This window comes from Chaetomium tenue (genome assembly GCF_020726465.1).
Source record: "Chaetomium tenue strain MPI-SDFR-AT-0079 chromosome Unknown F5144scaffold_5, whole genome shotgun sequence".
Taxonomy (NCBI): Eukaryota; Fungi; Ascomycota; class Sordariomycetes; order Sordariales; family Chaetomiaceae; genus Chaetomium; species Chaetomium tenue.
The window spans coordinates 3864287-3879890 of NW_027117333.1; the positions used below are offsets into that span (position 1 = coordinate 3864287).

General features: G+C 56.6%; 7 protein-coding genes across 7 annotated transcripts; 3 read left to right on the forward strand and 4 right to left on the reverse strand.

The window, feature by feature from the left end:
- Positions 1-42: 42 nt before the first annotated feature.
- Positions 43-4373, forward strand: F5144DRAFT_594583 (glycosyl hydrolase family 76-domain-containing protein; the record flags this gene model as incomplete). Its single annotated transcript, XM_066790594.1, has 8 exons — positions 43-106; positions 168-210; positions 334-1401; positions 1858-1903; positions 2855-3758; positions 3823-4073; positions 4131-4304; positions 4344-4373. 8 exons carry the CDS (start codon positions 43-45, stop codon positions 4371-4373), a joined length of 2580 nt encoding a protein of 859 aa, XP_066642005.1.
- A 466-nt stretch (positions 4374-4839) lies between these two features.
- F5144DRAFT_537209 (uncharacterized protein) lies at positions 4840-6661 on the reverse strand (the record flags this gene model as incomplete). The annotated part of the gene is made up of 3 exons (XM_066787070.1): positions 6444-6661; positions 5055-6202; positions 4840-4988 (listed from the first exon to the last, which is right to left on the reverse strand). Exons 1-3 carry the CDS (start codon positions 6494-6496, stop codon positions 4840-4842), a joined length of 1350 nt encoding a protein of 449 aa, XP_066642006.1. The 5' UTR covers positions 6497-6661.
- Positions 6662-6798: 137 nt separating this feature from the next.
- On the forward strand, positions 6799-8515 carry F5144DRAFT_317745 (uncharacterized protein). Its single transcript, XM_066784016.1, has 2 exons — positions 6799-7099; positions 7159-8515. The coding sequence occupies exons 1-2, from the start codon at positions 7008-7010 to the stop codon at positions 8369-8371; spliced, it is 1305 nt and encodes a 434-aa protein (XP_066642007.1). The 5' UTR covers positions 6799-7007; the 3' UTR covers positions 8372-8515.
- A 143-nt stretch (positions 8516-8658) lies between these two features.
- F5144DRAFT_492390 (uncharacterized protein) lies at positions 8659-10146 on the reverse strand (the record flags this gene model as incomplete). Its single annotated transcript, XM_066785915.1, has 1 exon — positions 8659-10146. The coding sequence occupies one exon, from the start codon at positions 10144-10146 to the stop codon at positions 8659-8661; it is 1488 nt and encodes a 495-aa protein (XP_066642008.1).
- A 528-nt stretch (positions 10147-10674) lies between these two features.
- Positions 10675-11893, reverse strand: F5144DRAFT_317687 (Phospholipase/carboxylesterase/thioesterase). The gene is made up of 3 exons (XM_066784014.1): positions 11415-11893; positions 10917-11314; positions 10675-10859 (listed from the first exon to the last, which is right to left on the reverse strand). Exons 1-3 carry the CDS (start codon positions 11643-11645, stop codon positions 10757-10759), a joined length of 732 nt encoding a protein of 243 aa, XP_066642009.1. The 5' UTR covers positions 11646-11893; the 3' UTR covers positions 10675-10756.
- A 422-nt stretch (positions 11894-12315) lies between these two features.
- On the forward strand, positions 12316-13298 carry F5144DRAFT_549897 (Extradiol ring-cleavage dioxygenase, class III enzyme, subunit B; the record flags this gene model as incomplete). The annotated part of the gene is made up of 3 exons (XM_066787608.1): positions 12316-12354; positions 12440-12612; positions 12689-13298. 3 exons carry the CDS (start codon positions 12316-12318, stop codon positions 13296-13298), a joined length of 822 nt encoding a protein of 273 aa, XP_066642010.1.
- Positions 13299-13722: 424 nt separating this feature from the next.
- Positions 13723-15602, reverse strand: F5144DRAFT_494030 (major facilitator superfamily domain-containing protein; the record flags this gene model as incomplete). Its single annotated transcript, XM_066786015.1, has 5 exons — positions 13723-14398; positions 14478-14710; positions 14770-15152; positions 15229-15444; positions 15566-15602. 5 exons carry the CDS (start codon positions 15600-15602, stop codon positions 13723-13725), a joined length of 1545 nt encoding a protein of 514 aa, XP_066642011.1.
- Positions 15603-15604: the final 2 nt, after the last annotated feature.

The following is a 15604-nucleotide window of genomic DNA, read 5'->3' on the forward strand; positions in this document are numbered from 1 at the left end:
GATTCTATGGCGACCATTGCGGGTTCAATGGTCGAAGACATGATGTCATTTTATACAGGGAACGATCTGGGGGGAGTTCCTGGGCTCTTGCCCAAGCCATACTATTGTAAGCCAAAAGACCATGCAGCTCTCCCGAGGCGGCTTTGCTGACCATATTTCGTGCTTAGGGTGGGAAGCGGGCGCTCTTATGGGCTCGCTGGTAGACTACTGGTATGTTCCCTGCCTTAAAAGGTCTCCTCGTTTACATCAATCTGGGCAAAACAACCCGCAAACCACGAGTAGACCTTGCCCTGACAATCTTCGACGGGGCTAATATTGGCTCGAAACTTGAAGGTACTACACAGGCGACACGCGATGGAACGATGTTGCTGAAGAAGGATTGCTTTTCCAAGTCGGACCGAACAACGATTACATGCCGCCGAATCAGACCATGACCGAGGGAAATGATGACCAGGGGTTTTGGGGCATGGCCGTACTGACAGCAGCAGAAAACAACTTCCAAAATCCGCCAGCGGGAAAACCTCAATGGTTGGCCCTCGCTCAAGCCGTCTTCAACACGCAAGCGGCCCGTTGGGAGAACCAGGACTGTGGCGGCGGCTTGCGATGGCAGATCTTCCCCTGGAACAACGGATACAATTACAAGAATTCCATCTCCCAAGCCTGCTTCTTCAACATTGCCGCACGCCTCGCTCGGTACACCGGGAACCAGTCATACGCGGACTGGGCCGATCGGACCTGGGATTGGATGGTTGCCACGCAGCTTCTGGATTCAAGAACATACTCCATCTACGACGGTATGCACGTCGAGGACTGTTCCGTGATCACTCCCTACCAATGGACCTACAACGCTGGAGCCTTCCTGTTAGGAGCTGCCGCCATGTATAACTACAGCACCAGCCCTGCCCAAGCCGAGACCTGGCGCAAGCGAATCGATGGCCTTCTCAACGGCACCCAGGTCTTCTTTACAGGAAATGACAAAAACATCATGACCGAGGTGGCCTGTGAGCCCGTTGATCTATGCGACCTCGACCAACAGAGCTTCAAGGCCTACCTCTCCCGTTGGATGGCGGCGACCACCAAGTGGGCGCCCTGGACATACAACCGCGTAAAGCCCCTACTGGAGTCATCGGCCATCGCGGCTGTCTCGACTTGCACCGGCGGTGGCAACGGGCGCATGTGCGGCTTGAAGTGGAACACGGGGAAATGGGACAACAACACAGGGGTCGGCCAGCAAATGGCGGCCATGGAAGTCGTCCTAGCAAACACGATTCAGCATTCCCCGTCGCCGGTGACGGACTGGGACGGCGGCACGAGTGTGGGCGACCCGGGCGCGGGCGGCGCCGATGTCGGGCGGAAGGACCGGGCATTTCCGCCCATTTCAACCGCCGAGAGGGCTGGAGCGTATGTTCTCACAATCTTGGCCATCTTGGGGCTGGTTGCGGGGGGCTTCTTTGTCCTGATAGACGAGAATGACCGCTCGTCGCCCTCAGAACGGCTTGCAAGGCTTCGAATAACACTGGTCAAGGCCGGCAGTTGGAGCCGTAGTCTGTTAACACTGCGACGGCAAAGTAGCAGTCAATCAAAAGAGAAAGGTGTGGACCGGTCTTGCGGCGGCGAGGCGAGGCAATACCAACAGCAACAAGAAGAGTCCGGAAATGGGGAAGGCCTGGCAATGCATTATTGTGCTCGTACGACGCAACTCAGTCAGCACCCCGTCCCAAAAGTGCATCATAATTGGAGGGGTGCGCGGTCCGAGCCGTCAGTTGTGGAAGCTGCACGCCCGAGTGGCACGGTTTTAGATTTCAACAATACCTGTCAGAGCTACTCATATCCCCGACTCATTACTACCTCTCATAGAGAAACGGCACCCCGGATGGGGAGCAGGAGTAGGGCCGCAGGTCGGGTCCATTGCATGGAAACCTCGTGGGAGGAGGATGAGCTGTTTTAAGATTTCCAATATCAAGATGAACAGCGTGGTATGTAGCAATATTTTGTTCAACTCAGTCGTCAAACCCTCCAAGGTATCATACAGTTTAGTTTGTGGGCACATGCCACTCGTCTGAAGTAACTGCCTCGGCAACACTCAATACCTAGGTAGTGTCTAGGTAGGTACCCAAGTACTGTGTACAGTGCAAGGTAGCTCGATACGCACCTACGAGTTAATGGCGGGGTTGGATAGGTAAGGTATGGTGAGGTGGCAGTCTAAGTCACCCGAAAACAATTGCCTGCGTCACATCCGATGCCCCCGGCGAACCCAGGTAGCAGTAATAACAGGGGTAAAATTTATCCCTCGATAACCTTCCTATCGAGGTAACAGTCCAGTTTTGATAGAGGGGCGCACAGTGACGGTGACGGTGACAATACAGTCAACGAAACGTCACACATCGGACGACCCCATGATGATCAGTCACATGCAAGCAAGGTCTCAGGTCAAATGGGAAGGCCAAAGAGGGGGGGCAAAGCGGGACCAAACAGGGAATACATAACTAAATCAGCGTCTCAACACCAGGCGCCGTCCTCACCTTTCCCTTTTGAACGAAAAAGAGCAGTTCGAGGTCAATAATCGTATCATACAATCCTTTCAAACATGGGCCCTTTTTCGTTGGCTTCTCTCAGCCTGCCACTCTCGACCTGGCTCCTGTTGCGCTCCTACTCCTGGCTCATCATCGAGAATCGCAACCTTAAGTTATATTCTTGTCTTCTCTTTGCTGGCCTGGCCATCCTTACTGTTAAGATAAATCTATCCCTGATTAACAAGTATCGGTTTGAATGCCGTGCGCGCGCCTTGGGCTGTGGGCAAGTGGCGGCCTACCCGCACAAGGACCCAATCTTCGGGCTGGATGCTTTTTTTGAGGCGCTACATGCCCTAAGAAACCACACGCTTCTGGACCTCTACTCCAGCCGTTTCGCATCATGCGGGACCACTTATTCCACTCTCCTCCTGGGAAAGTGGCTGCTCGTGACCAACGAAGCCGAGAATATCAAGACGATCCTCGGCACCAAGATGGAAGACTGGCCCATCGACGGGCCCAGACTCCTCTCTACACTTCCAGTCCTCGGCCCGGATAGCATCTTCAATAGCAACGGCGAGCCGTGGCATAGGGCACGGTCTATGCTAAAGCCTTCCTTTGTTCGGGATCAGGTCGCCGACCTCCACTGCTTCGATCGGCATATTAGGAACATGCTGGCTGCAATCTCCGCCGAGGGTACCACTTTCGACATTCAGGGCCTCCTACTCGACATGACCATGGACTCATCCACGGATTTCCTGCTCGGTTACTCGACCAACCTACTGACTAAGGCTTCGCCAGAGGCCCAGAAATTTGTCCGGGATTTCGAATACGCCGGCCGGGAGAGCGCTAAGAAGGCCCGTCTCGGACCCATTTTGTACCACCTGCCACACCGCAAACTTCAGAAAGCGGTTCAGGGATTGCGGGAGTACGTCCGGTTCTACCTGGAAAGAGCAGTTGCCGAGAAAGAGGGAGAGGGAGGCGGGGTGAGAGACCGAAGCTATGTCTTTCTCGACGAACTTCTCAAGGCCGAGCCCCCCGAGGAATACACGGTTGACCAAATCCTTTCCATCCTCATTGCCGGACGGGATACCACCGCGACCGCCATGTCATCTGTGTTTTACTTCTTGGCACGAAATCCTCGCGTGGTAGAGAAACTGAGGGAGGAGATCGGGAGCGTGGGTGAGGAGACGCCAACATGGGAGCAACTCAAACATATGAAGTATCTAAACAACGTTATCAAAGAGGGTAAGCCTTGGGTGCCCCTTTCCCAACTGCACTCCCAAATTAACCCCTGGCACCTCGCGTTTAGCGCTACGTCTCTTCAGCCCCGTAGCAACGAACTCTAGGATGGCAAACAAGGAGACCATCCTACCACGAGGGGGTGGTAAAGACGGAAGCCAACCGATTCTTATTGCGAAAGGTACTCCGGTGCGGTGGTCAAGCCACGGACTGCACCGGAACAAGGACGTGTTCGGGCCAGATGCTGACGAGTTCCGCCCGGAGCGATGGGAGTCCGATCTTCGAGCCAGGTATAGATACCCCCCCCCCCCCCCCAAATCTGTCCGCCTCCATACGAAATATATGCCCCGGCTGCTGACTGCAAGCTTCAGCTGGGAGTACATCCCGTTTAGTGGTGGGCCGCGGATCTGTCTTGGCCAGCAATTCGCCCTTACTCAGATTGCCTACACTCTGTTCAAGTTCTTTAGGACTTTTCGCGCGATCGAGGCTCGAGACTCTGGCCCGTACCTGCTGCAAACCAACCTTACCACTTCATTCCCTTATGGCTGTTTGGTGAGTGTGACGCGAGCTTGACTGGCCGAGGGTGTGCAGGGGTTGCATATTGTCGTCATAGGTAACTAAGAAAGCACCAAGCTTCTCAAAAGGAAAGGAACAAAAAAACGAGGAAAAGAATACACTTCTTCCCAAGATTCCCTTTGCACGTCACTAGAACAAGAAGAATGGAATGAGAAAGCAAGCAAAAGTGGGAGCACGGAAAAGCAGAGTGACCTATCCCCATTCTTCGAGAAGCCGGCCACAAAACCCGCCCAAATGATGATCGGAGCGCTAGAAGTAGTGCGTAAAGCCGAGCTTAGCCATCCTGTTCACTGGCTTCGGTCGTAAAAACAAAATAGAGATTCCGAGCCACAGTCCGTGTAATACAGTCCAATGACCAACGCAACTTACAATACACTGCAAACTCGCTGGCCATGCCAAAGGCGCCTAACATCTTTCCCAAGAAAGCAAACCAGAAAACACCACGCTAGACTCCACGGCTCATCGCTTTCCAGGAATAAATCATTCAATTAGGGTTGTGTTGGCGGGGTTTTCATTGTCGATTCGGGTTGGGCAAGTACCGGCTCCTGAAGGCGTGCCCGATGGTGCCTCCGATGACACTCATCCGGCTGCCAATCGTGCCATCCTGCATACGGCTAGCCAGGGCTTCCTCGAGTGCCGATTGTGTGACCGAAGCATCTACTAAGCCGTTAGCGGTCACCACTGTCCATCCAAAACAACTACAAGAGGCAGAGAGAGAGCACTCACCATCTAAATCACTAAAACTGCTCCCCATACTGGGCGTTCCATCACTCCCCTCCCTGGAGGCCCCCTTCACCCGGCTGCCTCCCTGGCGTCCCGCCGCAGCTAACTCGGCCGTCCGTCGCGGTGAGAGTGGGCCATGCTGGTGGGCAGCGACCGGTACTCGCCGTCCATCAGCAGTCGGCCCCGCTGTCGCTGGCCTTCGGGGGACTTGAATTACAGCTGCCGACCCAATCGATGAGTCCGATGTTTGGGATTGCGACTGGCTGGCATCGTCGCTTACTGTTCCTGCTGCCGCCTGACGCCCCCGCCCGGCAAGGTCGCGCATGGTGTTCCCGCGCAGCGTGGCCCCTAGGTCTTGGCCGCTGTTGCTTCCCGTGCCGTTGGCTGAGGGGCCTCCCTGGGGGTTGTATGGGAGAAAGGCGAGCTCACCGTCGTCGTCGTCGTCGTCGTCGTCATCATCATCGTCGCCCCCGAACGGATTGTTGCCGCCGGTCCGGGGGTCTTTGGATTGGAAGCGTGGCGGGCGGCGGATGATGCGGCTTTCTACGGGGCTGTCTGAAGATATCGAAGAGGATGGTGATGACGGTGAGGCTGAGGCCACTGGGCTTTGTGGGGGAATCTCGGTGTCGTTTTCCTCCTTTGGCCGTTGTTGTGGTGATTGCTGGGCGTGAGGAATCGAGAGGTATGAAAGCCGGTGTCTCTGTGGGTCACTTAACCGGGTGGCTGTCCCCGGCCTACCGGCTAGCTGGCTCGGTTGGGTATGGGAGGACGGGACACTGGTGTTAGAGGACGAGTTTCGAGAACTTTCAGGCCGAACGGGGAAAGCGGTCTTGACGGAGAGCGCAGCGGCAGCAACACCAGGAGCGCCGTGTTCCTCTTCATTCTTCGAAGTCAGCATGGCCGTATCCTTGCGCATCGAAAGAGCTGAAGGAGCGCGACCGGCTCCCAGGCTGCCACGTCTCATGGAGTCTACAGCGATCTGATAACTCCCCGAAGGCTCGGCGCCAGGCACCGGCGATGGGGCGTTAGAACCCCTGGCAGCGGCAGCCTTCAGCATATGTGCTCGGAGTTGAGAAGTATGCCGCTCTGTCAGGTAGGTGGCCATCTGAAGGAGAAAATCGACAGTCACGTCAAACTCGCCGGCGCTGGCACTGTGTCAGTATTGGGCTATGCGATAACAAACCGAGAAGCCTCACAGTTTGGTCCCTGGGCAAGACGGTCAGCAACCCAGCAATGCATCGGATGAGGCCTGACTTACAGTCGACATTATCAGACAGGGAATCAGACAAAATACCCCACAACGCCTCGGACTTCTTCTCGCTCCAGTTCACCTTTTGGCGAACAAGTCAGTCAAGGAGGCTCGCCTCTAAACGAACACAGTGCGAAGCTCACCGTTCCTGGGTCGACGAAGTCGCCGCGGTCGAAGGGCAGCCGAATGTAAACATGGTATCTGGGCTCTGGGCGTTTCTCGGCAGGTTGTTCAGGCTTCTTCCGTCTGTCGGCCGCTGTGGGCTGATCCGCCTTTTGTCTAGAATCCATGGGTTGTTGTTGATGAAAGGAAGGCTGCTGGGAGGCCTGCTGTGTAAACCAAACGGGAAAGGTCAAGCTAGGATGAGCTGGGGTGAATAACAAGGGTCTTGTTACATAACCCCTGGTCTGGTGTATTTGATGCAGTTAAGCGGGCAGGGTTTCAGCCAGGTCTCGGCATTGTGGCTCCAGCTAGGTTGTGTTAGCTTCCGCTGTTGCCCAGCAGGTTTGCATGGATTCAGTGCACGTCAAACCAGAGAAACCAAAAAATCGCGTCGCATTCATGTCAGGCAAGCCTCACATCGAAACACACCCAATTCGCCGAACGCTGCTATTCAACCTAGCCTATCCATTTTCCGCAAGGGCGATTATTTAATTTCCATTGGATCGTAATCTCCCCTTTCCATTTCCGCTTGCAACAACCCGACCATGGCCCCATTAATTCTACACAACGTGCCCGACGAGGAGCTCTATGTGGGCGACGACGGCATTCAAAGGCCCTACGCAATGGTCTTTCCACAGTAAGGATTTATTGGTTACCTCTGTATTGGCGACAAATTCTAACCGGTTGCGCATACAGGCAAGACGGATCGCTCCGATCGAGAAAGGTGACCCACGAAACGGGTTCCTTCGGCAAGTCAACGCGCCGAACGAGGTCTAAGACGGCAACGCCAGCTAGGCGAGAAGACCCGACGATAGCGGCGGCAGACAAAGTCTTTGGCAGTTGGCTAGCGGCTCAGAACCAGAATGCGACACAAACAAGCGCGCCAGCGACAGGGCAACGAAGACCGACCCTCATACCGTCCACCTCTTCCCAGAACATCCCCCAAGCTCAGGAAGAGAACGCAGCACCGTCACAGACCCGGTTTATCAAACAGCAGGTGCCTACCGAAGTAATACTGCGCGGGTACCGCTCGGCGCAACAACAATATGCCGCTCTCAACCACTACGAGCAACTGGCCGGCCGGGTATGCGAAGACTACTCGCGCGAACCCCCGGTAGAGAGCCGGCGCTACAAGTCGGAGCTGCGCGACCCAGCATTTACCCGCCGGCGCGCCCTGACTCCTGAAGAGCGCGCCAAGGTCAACAAAGCAGACAGCGGGCAGCACTGGGTGAAGGTGACGTTCGAGTCCAGCGAAGCGGCCGATGCGGCCATCTATGCCTCGCCACAAAAGATCTTGGGCCATCTCGTGTACGCCGAGCCCTACCACGGCATCCCCCCTCTGCGAGACGAAGCCATCCCCGACCCCTCCACGATGGGCAGCCTGCCGCAACGAACAACCTCCAATATGCAGTACCCTCGAGCGCAATTCGGCTTAGGCACGCAACAATCCGGTGGCTTTGAATGGTCCCCTCCGCAATCGCAGATTTCGTCCTCACTCACGGCCGATACCAGGACCGTGGCCTCCTCTGTCGACACCACTGCTTCCTCCAGCACAGTCAAGGGGAGAGCGCCAGTTCCGAATGACGATAGCGGCGCAGGACTCACGCCGGCAACGCAAGAAAACCCCAACGACGCATTCTGCAGGGCCATTCCCACTGTGCGCAAGGTTAAGCTCCTGCCCATGGAACAGGCCCTGCTGCCCGCCCCGTCGTTCGCGCAGCGCATCGGAAACCATATCCCCTTCCTCCAGTGGTTTAACGGCGCCATGATTGGGAGCGAGGTGCCCCGCACGGAGCTGGGCGAGTTTGATTGGAACAAGGCCAGTTTGTACTGGAAGTTAATGTGGTGGTTGGACTTCTTGCTGGGTTTGTTCGGAGGGGAAATTCGGGATGCTGATAAGGACGACTGAAACAAACATACTATTGTTGTTGTCTTGTAGGTAATGGCGATGGCTAATTTTGGGGTGGCGGCAGAGAATTTGATGGATTGCGAGCGTTTCCCAGCATTTTCAAGGTGTGCATTTTCTGTAGTCCCCGAGGGACGGGTGGGTAGGTGTTTATGAAGTGTCTTTGCACCAGTCTTTTACGGCTACGGTGTCCGAGAAAATATTCTTTTCCTTCCTCAAATCGCGTTGTTTACAGTGGTGTTGTTGCAACCAGGGTATCCGTCAATTCAAGCCCAACTCCAATCCCACAGTCATGTACTGTCATTTGTATCACTCCACGTTCCCTCCCGCTGTTGCGGATCCCCTAGGCTTACTCCAACTGCGTCTTTGGTTTCGTCATCTGTCGAGTCCCGTCGTAACCCCTCGTTCCGCCATGGATGGACCTCCTCGTCGTCCTGGTCCTCGTGGTCATCCTCGACCGCGCACTCCTCGTCGCCTTCCTCTATGCCGTCGTGTTCACGCCTTCGCCCTTTCCCCAAATTAGATGGCACCTCGACAGCAGCAGGCTCAATACCGCCGAGCAAGTCCTCTGGGTTTAGTTTCAATGGCTGCGGCTGCGGAGAGAATGGCCGCACGTTCCTCGACCGATTAAACTCGGAAAAGACACTGTCAGTATCGCGGTCCCTCCCCCTCCCTAGGTCTGAAGTGGTCACCGCCCCGGCCAAGCTTTGGTACCGGTCCGTATCCACCAGTAGGCTATCGGAGCGCGTGCCCTTCGCCCCTCGCATCGTGTCTGCCCCCGACGTGTCCGCTAGTATGCTCTTGGGTGGCAGGATACTGAACAGCGTGGCGCCCTCGCCCGAGGAACCGACCCCAGCACCCCCGTCACCACCACCACCTCCCTTGCCCGCCCCACCCAGTGGATCCATCTCGGCCGCGAACAAATCCACCCCCTTCTCCAACACCTCCTCCAACCCGCCGCCCGTCCACCCTTTCCTCGCCAAACTCTCAAAGATATCCACCTCGGCCCGGACCAAGCTGCAACTCGCCTCCACAATCCGCCCGCTCGCCTCCTGGCTCTCCCCCAACAGGGTACGCGCATGGTCGCCATGTAGCACAGTCAAGGCATCAAGCTTCCCCGTCAGCTCGACGAGGTGGCTGCGTAGCTGGCCGACGTCGCGGCGGCGCTGGCGGTGCATCTTGACGCCTTCCTTCTCGAGGCGGCGGATCTCCCTGCTCTGGGCCTCGAGGGCGCGGGCGTAGCCCTCCTCCTCGTCATCGACGGCGGCGCGCCATCGGTCTAGATCGTGCAGCAGCGGCACCTCGAAGGCGCGGTAGACGGTTTCTGAGAGGATGTGTTGATGGTTCGCGACCAGGTGCTGCAGGCCGGCGGTCGCGAGGAGGGTATCGGCGGTGCAGGCGGCGGCGCGGTTGGCGGCGGTCGTGAAGCTGTTGCTGAGTGGGGCGCCTGGTGGTGGTCCGGCGGCGGACAGCTCGGCGCGGGCTTCCTTAAGGCGGGCGCAGGCCTCGAGGGCCGAGCCGAAGGTGGAAGCGGCGGTGGAGAGGGAGGCGAGGGCGAGGCGGTAGGCTTTTGCGCTGGCGAGTAGGTCGGCGTAGGCGGCTTGGGAGTGGGCCAGATCGGCTTTGGTCAGGACGGCGTGGGCCGGGCGCGGGGGTGGTGGTGGTGGGAGGTTGTATTGAGATATGGGGTTCGCGGTCGAGGCGTAGGAATAGGTTGGACTGGCGGGGACGGGGGGCAGTTGGGAGGGGCTCGGTGATGGTGGCGAATTCGCTGACATGGTTGATGGATTTTGGTGTCGTCGAGATGGAGAGACGAGGGAGATGGCTCCAGTTGCGATGGACAGCCTGGTCGAGGACGGGAGAGTCTGTTTACTTTGGCTCTTTGGGTTCGTCGGGCTTGAAGCTAACGACGGGCCCACATAGTCTTGGTCGGGCAACAGCGTCTGACAACTGTAGATTTAGTCAATACTCGAATTAAAATCAAGGAAATTCCCGAAATCAACCCCTGGAGACACCACTTCAGCAATGCTCGATGATGACAGGAGCAGGAAATGGTGCATGACAATTGTGTATGACACTTGCCTGAACTGCCTGCCGGGCGCCCATGTGATGATGCAGCTGGGCCAACAGCCGGCCGCGCGGTAGCAGGGGGGATTGATAAGATAAGGCTTTCTTGGTGGGGTCGGCAGCGGAATGAAACATGGAAGCCGGCACTGGCCGGGCATCTAGCCACCAAAATCATCAGACGGCATAAAATCAAGCGGGTGTATAGTTAATGTATATGGTCCAGAATCAACGCCCAATTCGCCGCGCCATGTAACAATACCTCCCCAGTCAACCCAAACAAGTTCCCTTCAACCAAGCCATGGACCATGGAAAAAGAAGCCGCTAGAGCTCGGACTTGCCCTCGTTCCCCAACGCCGGAAGCCGTTCTCTCAGGAAGGCCTCGACGTCGTCCAATTCCTCCAGGCAAGCCGAATGCCCCATGTCCCTTGATATCTCGGTCAGCAGCAAGCACACACTGTGCGGGCCCTCGATATCGACTCACTCGTAAATCTTGAACGTGGCATTGTATCCCAAGCCCTTCAACAAGTCGTACGACTTCTTCCCGAGCGCCGTGTTAACGACCTGGTCCGAGTCACCGTGGCCCATGAAGATGGGCGTGTCCTTGTTCGACTCGGGGTTGGGGACGAGCTCGGCAAACTTGAGGCTCAGTAGCAGGTAGGACGAGAGCGCCACGATACCAGCCAGCTTCACCTTGGAGGTAAGCCCGCTGAACAAGCTCATGGCGCCGCCCTGGCTGAAACCTCCGACTACAATGCGGTCGGCGGGGATGCCAGCATCAATCTCCTTTTGGATGAGGTCATGGAAGTACGCCTGGCTCAGCATGATGCCAGGCTCGTCCTCGTGGCGGCGAATGGACTCGACGTTACCGTCGATGGTGTGCTGATGGTGTAAGCAATCTTTGCTCATGGCAAACGGCCCGAGCAGACGGGCAAACGAGCAAACAAGCAAATGAGCAAATGAAGGACAGCGAAGGACTCACAATATCATACCACCCTGGCATTCTCATGCCCATGTTGCAGGTGATTGGAATCGAGGGGGCATGGGGCAGGATGAATTTGACCTCATCAAGGCGCTGCCGCCGGCGCCAGTTCTCAACGGCGCCCGCCCAGCCATGGCCTGTGTCACCCAGACCGTGTACGAAGATGACAGTCGCAGTGTGCCGCGATGTTGCCGGGAAGAGCAGGGGGGATGCCCGAACGATTGACGCCATGATTTGCTTGAATCAGCTCCTCTTCGTAACGACTGAGACTTGTGCAGGGGAATGAATGGCGAGGTAGTCAAGGTAGTGTCAACGATGGGTCCGACCCGGAATCTTGAGACAAGGCGGGCGGGGCGGGGCTGAGGCAGATGCCGGTCCCGAATATTCGGACTTTCTCAACCTCGAAGGGTCCATCGCTTCCAGGGTACAAAGTAGAACCGGTCAGGGTTAGGAGCAAACACCCGCGCGGGTTCCCCATCGAGATGACGAGATCCCAGCAAGAATTAGTAAATGCTTACCAAAACAAGCAAGTACCCAACAAAGCGAATGCCCGAAAACGCGAGATCGCGCGCGGGTTTCCAGACAATATTCTATCAGTCAGTTGTACGAATATTTGGGTTGGTAAGCTGCAGGCTAGTGAGTGAGGCAATCGTTCGAATCCAAATCGAGCCATTGAGAACGTCTCTCCAGTGCCCTGAGTGCTCTGCATAGCTACCTAGTAGAGGTCATGTTTAGGAACCCCATCTTCAGGTTGTTCCTTCTATCAACCCCCGTCCTCATCCTGGCTCTCTTTCTGCGTTCATCAGCTTCAACCCCATTGGCACATATGATATTGCCCTCCTTAACCAAGATCACGAACTATTCCACCTCATTGTTCAAGTCCACACAGCCGTCTCCCAAAATGCCGAAAGCACCGGTGTATTTCTTTAGCCATGGAGGGGTAAGTATCAATACAGCAACACTCCAATTCTAATTCATTATATCCAAGGTATAGATTGTGCATTATTAACACTTGACGCTCGTAGCCGAATGTCCAATACGACACCGAACACCCCGCCTACCCTGTTCTCCAAGCCATTGGCAAGGAGATCACTCAGAAGGTCAAACCCAAAGCGCTTGTAGTATTCTCGGCTCACTGGCAGGCCGAGCCCAATGAGATCAACCTCAACAACGCCGAGGACACCGACCTTATTTATGAGTATGTTTACGCCTCCCTTTCCTTCGCTCAAGCCGAATGCACCCCGAATATTACTAACAAAACTCCCCACCCTTAGCTTCTACGGCTTCCCACCAAAGTTCTATGAAGCCACCTTCCCTAGCAAAGGCAGTCCCGCGTTAGCCTCACGGATCCTCACCCTACTCTCCGACGCGGGAATCCAAGCCAAGGGTCTGAAGCGCGGCCTCGATCACGGCGTCTTCTCGGGCTTCAACGTTGCCTTCAGCCCCAAGGAGAACCCGCTCACCGTTCCGCTGGTCCAGGTTTCCCTCTTTAACAACGAAGACCCGGACGCCCACTACCGCCTCGGACAGGCCGTCGCCTCGCTCCGAGACGAGAACATCGTCATCATCGGCACCGGCATGACGGTGCACAACCTGCGCGACTTTCGCATTGCTCATGGCCACTCCACGCCTCTGCCCTACGTGGCGTCGTTCGACAACGCTCTGAAGGAGGCTGTCGAGGCAGATCCAGGGGTTAGACAGGAGATGATGGCGGCCGTGTCTAAAAGGCCGGATGCTAGGCAAGCACACCCATGGATGGATCATCTCATGCCGGTGTATGTGGCGGCCGGCGCGGCGGGAGAGGATAAGGGAACGCAGACCTGGACGATGCACGAGGCATGCATGGCCTGGGCGCAATACCGATTTGGGGACGTTCCTGCGTGAGGCCAGGGGCTCTATCCACGTTGACATGGCATTGTGAACTTGAGTGGTGATAACTGTTAAGCCATCTTCTTTTTTTCCCTCATCTGAATTTTATGTGCGGCATTACCAAGCTAGAACCGCTTTGCAAATACACCCACCATCAGACCACAACACACCTCCTTTTCTTCTAAACCGTGACCAGCTTCCTGCCGTTCGATTACCACAGCACATGACCACCATCCGCCCAGCCACCGTGGATGTGTGCAAGCAAATCTACCCAGCAAATGCTCCTCCCGTCTATCCACACAGCCACCAGCTGCCTCCCTCCCCCATTCACTCTCCTAGACAGCCAATCACCCTCACCGATGACCCTGCCCACATCCCATTTTTTTACCACCATGGCCGCGGATTCTTCCTTCTTCGGCAACCACGGGCCCCGTGGCGCTTACATGGCGGCGACGATGGTATCATCCACCATCTCGGAGATATCGCCCAGAAATAGGCTAGCAACAACCGCCGCGCCGCCAAAGGCAGCGCTGCAGTAGTAGACCCAGGGGTACGCATTCGCGTACGCCTGTTGGCCAGCCGCCATGATAGCCAGCCAGGCGGCATCATCAACGCCCGGCAGACCACGGATCTCCTTGACGAGCGAGACCGAAGTCAGCTCGATGATCTCGCGGATGACGGCCGGGTCGGTGACGCCGGCGCGGGCACAGGCTGGGCCCACGAGGGCGGCCAGCTCGGGCACGAGGCGCTGCACGAAGACGTTGAAGTAGACGGCGTAGCCGACGGCGCCACCCACGATGCGCACCGCGATGGTCAGAGCTGTCACCGTCGCGATCACGTCGCCCGCGCATATTATGGTTGCGACCGTCGAGACCGGGATCGTGATGCCGCCGACGCCGACACCGGCGACAAAGAGGATGCCATACACGGCGTGCATGTTGTTGGGCGTGGCGAGGGCCAGGCAGCCGCAGCCGATTGTCATGAGAACCGAGGCGCCGAGGATCAGGTACCGGATTTGGCTGCCGCGGAAGTGGGAAAGCAGCGCCAGCGAGACGATGCAGCCGGTAAAGACACCAAATGCGAAGGGCATGCCGCGGAGGCCGACACCAACGGGCCTAGGGGGCGGAGAGAGCAGGTTAGTAAGGAGTGGCCGGGGGTTAAAGGGGACAGGAAGGTTGAAGGTTGGAGACTTACTCATGGCCGTAGACGTTGTAAGCCTCAGGGGGCCACAACAGCAGCACCGAGAAGAAGTTGGCACCCGAGATGAAGGTGATGATCATGGTGAGAGCCAGTGTGCGGGGAGCTTTGCTGAGGTTGCGGGGGACCATCGGGGTGGCAGTGCCCCAGAACTCCCAGACCACGAACGCGGCCAGCGCGCAGACGCCAATGACCAGAGGAGCCAGGGTACGGGCGCTCGTCCACGGAAACTGTAGCACCACCTCGTCAGTAATGCTACTATTATATGTCTGACCCAACAACAACTTACCTGGTATCCGCCGGCGAGAATGCCAACCTCAAACCCAGCCAGCCCAATAATAGACAATAATCCGCCGATGAAGTCAGTCCGGTTTAGTAGGGCTAGCCTCTCCTTCCAGCCCTGGACGCGGGCACGGGGCGGGGGGAAGTAGAAAAGAATGGTCAAGACGATTCCGGCAAAAGCCCAGCCCGTCGTCACAATCGAGATGTAGCGCCAGTTCGAGTAGGCCGCAATCAGCTGGGCGTACATGGCAGACGGCAGGAACGGAAGAACGGTCAGAACCATGCCGGCGATGTAGTAACCACGGTGAGACAGCGGAACCAGCTCGGCGGTGCCGGCCAGGGCCGTAAGCTCGTTGATGCCCGTACCGACCCCCGTCAGGGCCATGCCAGCTTGAGGGGGGGACACAGGTTAGCCCAGGTCTTGCTACTCTGGACATGATCTCGCTATTATGTGGGGAGGACTTACCGATGAACATGCCCATGTTAGTCGAGGCCCCGCAGATGATCTGACCCAGAATGATGATGGCGCTTCCGATAATGGCGACATAGCGGCGGCCCACAAGATCCGAGAGAGCACCAACAAAGGGGGATATGGCTGCGGTGGCAAGGAGGTTCGCAGTGATAAACCAGACCCAATAGTTGAGACCGCCGAGTTCACGGTAAATGTAGACTGGGGCACCGGCTGTTGCAAGCAAGAGATCTCTGGTTAGTGATCGAACAGCAGAAGAAGGTAGCAACAATCGACGATAAAGACGTATGAAGGTGAAAGGAAAGAAAAAAAGAAAAAAGGGAAATAAACATACCAAACAAGTACAGGGGAGCCTGAGCACTCGTCCACATAA

Coding starts and splice junctions, on each gene's coding strand:
- F5144DRAFT_317745 (XM_066784016.1), top strand. CDS start 7,008: ATGGCCCCATTAATTCTACACAACGTGCCCGACGAGGAGCTCTATGTG. Junction 7,100..7,158: donor TACGCAATGGTCTTTCCACA/GTAAGGATTTAT, acceptor TTGCGCATACAG/GCAAGACGGATCGCTCCGAT.
- F5144DRAFT_317687 (XM_066784014.1), bottom strand. CDS start 11,645: ATGGCGTCAATCGTTCGGGCATCCCCCCTGCTCTTCCCGGCAACATCG. Junction 11,315..11,414: donor TGCCAGGGTGGTATGATATT/GTGAGTCCTTCG, acceptor TTACACCATCAG/CACACCATCGACGGTAACGT. Junction 10,860..10,916: donor GCCACGTTCAAGATTTACGA/GTGAGTCGATAT, acceptor CGAGATATCAAG/GGACATGGGGCATTCGGCTT.